Here is an 8,033-nt window from a genome sequence, read left to right as displayed (position 1 = left end):
ATGTAAGGTACTATGGTAAACTTAGATTTATTTGCTTTCCCAGAAAACAAATAAATAACAACATACATGTCAACTTCTACGGYTTGTCCGTAAGTTATAAGGATTTTACATCATTTTGCAGGTACACGGATGTTTAGAGCAATCTATTAAATTTTTTCAAGTCTTACGGATTTTTTCAAAACCTCATCTTCAAATTTATCTAAGGTGTCAGAGACTGTAGGATGATTTAAAAAACAATAAATAACATCAAACAGCCATCTTCCAACCAGTTCTTCCGCTAGAAATAAGTTTTGAACTTTTTCCACTCCCCTCTTCCTGCTTCGCAGCAGAAGCTTTCATGTCTGCATCCCCCATCCCACCCCTGCACCCCCCCGAGCGAGTTGTATGGATTGTTTGCAAAATTTACAGATTTTTGTGGCTCCATATACAGATAAACATCCGAAGAGGTTGACTTGTATGTATCTAACTGATAACAACATTAGAATGTTACCTTTCTGCTTTGTGTATACTTCAAAAAATCTAAAAGCAAACGTCTGAAAATAATCACCTTTTTTCTAATAAGAGCTTAGTTTTATTACAATACTTGTTGTTGTTTTTAATCTGCAGTTATTCTGGAAAAAATGAGAAGACGTTTTTGTGCAGTTGTCTGTAACCAAGATGTTTCGTAATGAATTCTTATAAAACGTCTTAGATTACTCCCAGCATTCCTCTCATTCCTCCTCTGTAAAACGCTGCAGAGATTCTGGCTGGTGTTCCCTCTTCATTTTGCGTCACAAATCAAAAATGTCACTGTGGTTGCAATGTTTGTCTCTACAGCCAGCAGTTTGTCAGAGCTGAGCTCACTTCACGACGGAGGAATCACCGACTTCCGGAACAACTATCAGGCYGTCCAGATGAAGGCGCTCCCACCTATCGCAGACCAGGACACCCTGAGAGCCGGCCCACGCTCTGYGAGTCGAAGGGCCAGGCAAGACAAAGACAATTACTCCGACGATGAACTGGAACGCAGGTTATTTGTTTTGCTGAATTTGCTAATACTGTCGTTTTTCTTGGAGTTGAAATTTTAGCGGACTGATTTTGACGTGTTTCAGGTGGAATCCCCGCTCAGAACACCTGCAGAGGAAGACATTGAGCAGAAGAGGGCGCACCGGCTCCCTGGATGAGCTGGAGGAGTTCGCCCAGTCTTACAGCTCTCGCGCCCGCCGAGCCGAGCCCCCGGACCGGTCCTATGAGCGGGACTACAGCCCTCCCAGGCGCTTTTACCGGGACAAAGAGAACAGCTGGGACCGCCGCAGCCCCTCGCCTCTGCAAAAGAGAAGGGACACGTGGGACAGTGACCGACCTTCTCGACATGCCCTGAGCAAAAGTTACGACGACGGCTTCCTCACGGGTGTGTTGGAGAGGAAGATGAGAGGGCGAGGAGGGGACAGGGGGGCTGGGAGACCAGACGAGGACAGTGACACTCCTTCTAAGGGCAGCTCCAGAGGAAAGGGCAGTGATAGTTACTACAGCCGGTCACCTTGCAACCGACCAGAAGAGGACGACCCATTGCCTCCGTACTCTGAGCGGGAAGCGGAGCGACACCGCAGGACTGAGCTGGCCACAAACCGGTACCGCACCGCTGATCCTCCCAGATCAGAGAGAAGCAGGACCACTGAGTCGTCCATGCGGCCTTTCTCTTACACCCGTCCCCCCCAGGGAGCGTTCCAGACGCTACAAGGGGACAGAGAGGAGCGGGACAGGAGCCGAAACCTGGTGAGTTACTTGTAGCCGGGACAAGGACTTCCTTCCTGCTCGGCTGTGCTGGGAAACAGCCTCTACATCCTGAAATTAACTACAGGAAGAGTCTGATGACGTCTGATGTTTTTCTTGTTGTCAACAAAAAAAAAAAAATCTGTATGAGTCCCACTAGCAAGAGCTGTTTGTTGTCAAAATGTGGGATTACAGTGTGGAAAAAAGTCATAGAAGAGATAAAAGGGAAGAAGTCSTAAGTTGTGTTAAATATCACCCCAAAGAGATACAAAATGACCAGACTTAGATACAAAACAATAATAACTGGTCACCAAGACTAATAAAACCAAGTAAAACGTACCCTAACCCTATCCTGTGGGATTCTCAGGGACAGTTGTGTTGATGAGGGGTAAAATTAAATTTACATTATCGTTGATGCAAACAGAACTAATATGAACACATCTTTTAGAGCAGAGGTACACAACATGRTTTTCTTTTTATGTCAAGTACAAAAACTTAGTAGAGGAAAAATAATTTCTTTATCAACATTAAGTTTTCAGTCATTTTTTTGCTTTGCTAATATGTGAAGAAAAAAAACAGTGGAGAAGTGTTTACATGTCAACCTCTTCAGACATGAATGTGTGMGCAGAGATAACAGCGTCTGCAGCAACGGGGAGGGCAGGATGAGGATGAGTTGGTGGCAAACTTGTTTCCTTGATTAGTCTGAGATTTAATAAATCCGAAGCAAAGATTTTGAAAAACCCGTAACATTGCCCTGTATGTCTGTATACTTGCAAAATGGAAGAGAATTTGAATTTTACGTGGAAAATTTGTGTAASTTAAGAACAATCCGTACAACTTGACATGTATGGAAGTGGTCGTTTTCAAATGAAAATGTTCTACAGACCAGTACTTCTAAATTATTCATTTAGTTTAATTGCTTTTAGAAATAATCGTATTATTTCTGCATGGATAAAGGATCCGTAAACCAGTACGAGTCCTTGGCCCAGTTGTTGTGGACTCTGAACAGTTTTATCATAGTAACGGTTTATTTTTCTGCCATCTAGTGGACAGAATAAGTACTGCAAAATAAAAAGAAATTTGAGGAAGAGCTGTGCTTTTCCACTGCATGTAGGATAAATGAATGACTGAATGTTAGTAGTAGAACTGATCATTAKGTGAAATTTGTTGACAATGAGAAAAATAGAATTAAACTTTTTTTACATACTGTTTTTGTCTCATGACCAAACACCTGATGGTCTTAACACTGAACCAAGTTAATATTTACATTATTTTATTTATGTGCTTTTCCTTTGTAACAGAAGATTCTTATGAATGTAACCTTGTTTTGTAAATGCATAATGACTTCCCTTTCCAACTTCCACAGTCTTATAAAAGTGTCACAGCTTTTTAAAACCCTAAAAAACCCTTTTCGTCTTGAATCAGTGTTTCAGTCGCCGCTGCATGATCAAACTGCAGTATCTTCTTCACTCTCGGCACCGTCTCTAACATGTGGCCTCTCGGTGTATTTCTCTAACAGAGCACCACGCTGAGCAGGGATTCTCTCATTGTGTGACGAGGCCTTCGAGCCTCGACTCGCACGGCGCTGCAGCTGCACACGAGATGCTAACAGACCCACCGTCCGTTGCACGAAGCCCGGCTCGCCTCACTGAAATAACCTCACTGAGAAATAACCTGTGCACAGAGCGACGTGCACGGTTTGCTCTGGTTTGTCTATGAGTTATACRTCTGGAGTCGTGCATATCTTACAGATGATGTGTTTTGTCTTGTWTTGTTGAACTTGACAGTGCCAATAAGTTTTTTTTTTACTATTATTAATATTTGCCAATGTCAAAATAGTTTAGTGCAACAGTTAGCAGCCTACAGTTTTAATCAATCCTCTGCAACTCAGGTTTACAGTTTTTTATATATATTTTTCATTTTGTGACTGTAAGGACTGCACCTTGTTGCAGATTGTTGAACTGCTTAGATACTTTTTAATAAAATAAATTTCTCTGAAAGCCTCTGCATTGTTACGTGAATGTTGATACATTAAACACTGAGTTTTATTTAACGACTGATTTATTATCCCGATGTCTTTCTGACTTTTTTAGAAAAAAATGCCTGATCATAGTCTCTGAGTCATGGGCTTTCCTGAAAGCAGACAGGAAACACAGACAGGARTCCATGCAACCTTCAGGTGAAAATGAAGACCCCAAACCCAGACCCAAACCAGTGGTTATTRCGTATGTTGCGGGTGTTTCGGAGAAACTGAGACGTTTATTTTCTAAACATGATGTCCCAGTYGCTTTCAAACCCCAAAACACATTACGGCAAAGGCTGGTTCACCCCAAAGATCCMYTGCCCCGGCACAAACAGAGCAATGTTGTATATGCTGTTAAGTGCCAGGAGGACTGCGACCAGTTATACATCGGGGAAACAAAGCAGCCACTGTTCAAAAGAATGTCCCAACACAGACGAGCTACYTCTAATGGCCAGAACTCTGCAGTTTTCACTCATTTACAGGCCAGCGGTCACTCTTTCAGAGATGAGGATGTTCTCATTCTTGATAGAGAGGAACGTTGGTTTGAGAGAGGAGTAAAAGAAGCCATTTTTGTGAAGAAAGACCGTCTATCATTAAACAGAGGTGGAGGCCTCCGTTTTCAGTTGTCCCCCTCCTACAGTGCGACTATTGCCAGTATCACTCCACCCCCGGTTAACATTAGGTGTTAATTAGGTGTCAACGATAGCCATGTGATGTGAGTATCAGTCACATGGAGGCAGGGCTTAAAAGCCTGAATTTTGCCTGAAACTCTCAGACTGAAGAAGTCTCTTGGAGGAGAGACGAAACGTTTCATTAGAGAAGAACCCGTCCAGAAGACCTATACAATTTTTTCTCTTCATGATCATAGTGAACAAAACATCCTCTTACTGAAATAATTTTACTATAATTTATCAAATCCTCACAGCTGTTWAAACACAGAATTTTACCACTTAAATACAAACATTCATATCTTTGTGAAGCAGGTTTTTGTTTTTATCTTATTMTTTCCTTATTTTTAGCTGATTTTTATGTCTTTGTAGCAAAGTAAGACTGAATGTTGAAAGTAAAAGATAAAAAAAATTGCTATTTTAAGTATGAGATTAAACATTACATTGTTAGTATTTAGTGCACAAACTGAAAGGATCTGCATGTTCTCGACTCAGATAAAGAAGAATTGAGGGACTTCCCTGGTTAGTGGACACAAAAACACACGTCTTAGTTTCTCGGGGCTTTTAAGAGCTCTTCAGTGAGCAGAGAGCAGCGCTCACGTTCAGCTCAGGCGGGCTTGTTTTAGGGTCCATGTTCTCCAAACATCCTCACACAAAGGAGCAAACTCTTGTGGAACATGTTGCCTTCTGGGAGTGAACAGTACAATCAGGGCTGCTTCCCCTCAGCACCCCCCCCCCCCCCCCCCAAAAAAAAAAAAAAAAAAAAAAAAAGAAAATGGAGCCAGATATGCAAGAATTCACAACATGAACTGAAATTTATAAAATCTAATCCTTTTAAATGAAATAAATTCATTTTAATAGAGAGGTCTGGTGGGCAACATCTTTTTGTTCTGTGCAAAGGACKCCAAAGTCACCATCTCTGTCAGAATCTGCTGCCTTGTTGGCAGTAAAGTTTCTTGTTCTTACATCCTTTAATTCAAATGTTTTAATTAAATGAACAACATCGTTATCAGTGAAACTGACTTTTCAGTCCACCACAATAATGGCTGCTTAATAGACACAGATTCAGGATTGTTGTGTGAAGAAATTCATCTTTTAAAATTTTTTTAGTCTCATATCTTGTTTTCACTGTTCCTTACTTTAGAGATTTATAAAACAATACATAAAAGAAAAAATCTTTAACAACAAAAAGCACAAATGTTTGATGTAATTAAAGATAGCTATATTTTATTTTGAATAAGCTGACATTTTGATCAATTTTTTAATTAAAAAAATGTTCATTCAGTATTTCTGTTTAGATGTGATTGTTTACTTTGTGTATCTGTTTCCAAGCTAGAAAACTGAATATACTACTGCAGTAAACAATTCTTTGGTTTTAAAAACTAAATCTAAAACAACATGAGTATTAGATATTTGTAACGATGACAATATTAAGTAGCCATTTTCAACAGACGAATGAATCTTCTGAAAAAGAAGAAAATAAATGATTAACATCAGYATGCAGACTGTTTAAACACACAAACTCTGAATCACTGAAATCTGCACAATGAAAATGTTGAAATTCATAAATTGTAAATCAAAAGCTTCATTATTGCTAAAAAAAAACTACAAATCACATCAGAACTTAGAGGTAAATTTCTAAAAATTGCTCCATTTTGTATTAAATGTGATCTAATGTACAGAATATAGTGCATAGAAGACAAAAACTATGTTAGATCAAGTCAAAAATATTTTAACATATTTATTTTTAAATTCCATATCAATCCATCAAAACATCATTTTTAATAAATGAGTTTTATTTTGATCAAAAATTAATAATTTCAATAAAGATGAGCAAAATATTAATGGAGTTTCAGTTAATTAACAGATTATAAAGGAAAAGTGGAGGGAGGATGCACCTGTCGCGGGGGCGGGGCTAATGATGTCACCTAAAGCTGAGTGGGGGAGGGGGTCTCCCTCCGCCTTTCTCAGGGGAAAGTTCGGTCCTAAGGACCTGTGTTACTAAAGAACAAACAAACACAAGGSGATAATATGTCGTTTTAGCTCTTATATATAATTATCACCTACATGACGCTTTACTGACGACAGTTTGGATTATTTTACAGTCTGAAGTCTTACAGGTGAGAGGGAAGCTTGTTCCGCGGAGGGAGACTGAAGAGCACCGACATGAGAAATTTGATCCTGCTGGTGTTTCTGCTGCTGCTCCTGTCTGCAGGTCGGTGACATTTTAACAATAAACACCTTTTTGTGTTTGCGAAGCAGGTTTAGCTCTTCTGGGTTTTAAAGTCAAGCAATTAAAAACAAGAGGAGAGGAAAAAAAMCAGCTCAGAGTCGAAACTAACTGTAGAGACATGAAGTTAATAATAAACAGAGTAAACAGCGTCTGTTTACAGACCACACTGCTGGTTCCCACCTAAAACTAAAAGTTACTCCACCCAGTGATTAWAAAGAACATTTTCTGTATCATCATCATTTCAAAAACTAAATTTATAACCCTGTTTCAATTGGTTTTAATGGACAATTTTAACAATAGTTTCGAGGTCACAGAATTAAACAAAGCTGCTGTAATTTTATTGTTAGAACAAAGTGAAACAAAACTCCCTGGATATCTTTCAACCTTTACCCCGAAGAAACTTTGTTTACATCACAGTTTTAGTCTTTATTCTTTATCCTGAACACTTCTGTGTTTGTTTTTTTACAAACCCGAGGTTCAACATCCACCCCAGACTTTCATCAGTGGTGCCACAGGGGTGGGGGGCTTCCTGCTGGGGTCATGGCCACCCTTAAGAAATTGGTGGCCCTCTATTTTCTTACCTTGGCCAAACAGTTTTATCATTTTTATAGATATTTAGGATTAGTAGAACCCCATTACCATAAAAACAAACGTGTTTTCCAGAAATTATTTTCTGGCTTTTTAGTTTTGGTGCCAATCTATCAAAGTATTTACTGAGGCCGCACAGTTTCACAGCAAAACAACAACAACAATATAAGTGACTCGTGGTCTAAATATTTGTGGTAAATATTCCAAAAATGTTCACTTCTTTCTTCACAAGCAGTGGCGGTTTCTCAGGAGTAAGATTTTCTACAGTATATTATACAGTTCTGTGCAGAAACATTAAGAATATTTTTCTGCATCTTCATTATTTAATTTATATTGTATGAGGTAATTCCTAAAAACACCAGCTGCAATTTTGCCAAATACAAAGTTATTTGTGTAGTTTTGCTCTACAGCTTATTAAGAATGTTTTACAATCGTATTAATTCAAATATGAAATAAATCTATGTTAAAACTAAGTTGCTTTTTTTCTTGGTCAAACTTACTTAAAGTCACTAATCTGAAAAATGTTGGACTGAAGTAAAACGGATGATGATGATGTTCAGTTTATTTCAGAGTCAAGAAGTTGATTTGATTCAATAAATAAAAAATAAATATTAGTCTGCTGTAAAGCGGGCACTGTACCGGTCCGTTGTGGTGAAGAGAGAGATGAGTCAGAAAGCGAAGCTCTCGATTTACRGGTCGATCTACGTTCCTACCCTCATCTATGGTCATGAGCTTTGGGTCATGACCGAAAGAACGAGGTCCCGGATAC

General features: G+C 39.1%; 2 protein-coding genes across 4 annotated transcripts in view; both read left to right on the top strand.

Moving 5' to 3' along the window:
* LOC106523962 (immunoglobulin-like domain-containing receptor 2) overlaps nt 1-3,800 on the top strand; it is a 20,708-nt gene extending 16,908 nt beyond the window's left edge. Inside the window, exons 7-9 of one of the 3 annotated variants that reach the window (XM_014017553.1) lie at nt 817-1,009; nt 1,092-1,755; nt 3,272-3,800. In XM_014017553.1, the coding sequence (XP_013873007.1) occupies nt 817-1,009; nt 1,092-1,755; nt 3,272-3,307 (893 nt within the window). In that variant the 3' untranslated portion in view covers nt 3,308-3,800. The remainder of the gene's footprint in view (nt 1-816; nt 1,010-1,091; nt 1,756-3,271) is intronic. The other 2 variants (XM_014017552.1, XM_014017554.1) reach the window with 2 other exon arrangements.
* A 2,627-nt stretch (nt 3,801-6,427) lies between these two features.
* LOC106523961 (immunoglobulin-like domain-containing receptor 1) overlaps nt 6,428-8,033 on the top strand; it is a gene marked incomplete at its 3' end in the record, with an annotated part of 6,647 nt that continues 5,041 nt past the window's right edge. The window contains 1 exon segment of the mRNA XM_014017551.1: nt 6,428-6,658. Coding sequence (XP_013873005.1) covers nt 6,610-6,658 — 49 coding nt within the window.

Source organism: Austrofundulus limnaeus, unplaced genomic scaffold, assembly GCF_001266775.1.
Source record: "Austrofundulus limnaeus strain Quisiro unplaced genomic scaffold, Austrofundulus_limnaeus-1.0 Scaffold171, whole genome shotgun sequence".
NCBI lineage: Eukaryota > Metazoa > Chordata > Actinopteri > Cyprinodontiformes > Rivulidae > Austrofundulus > Austrofundulus limnaeus.
This window is presented reverse-complemented; position numbering and strand designations above follow the sequence as displayed.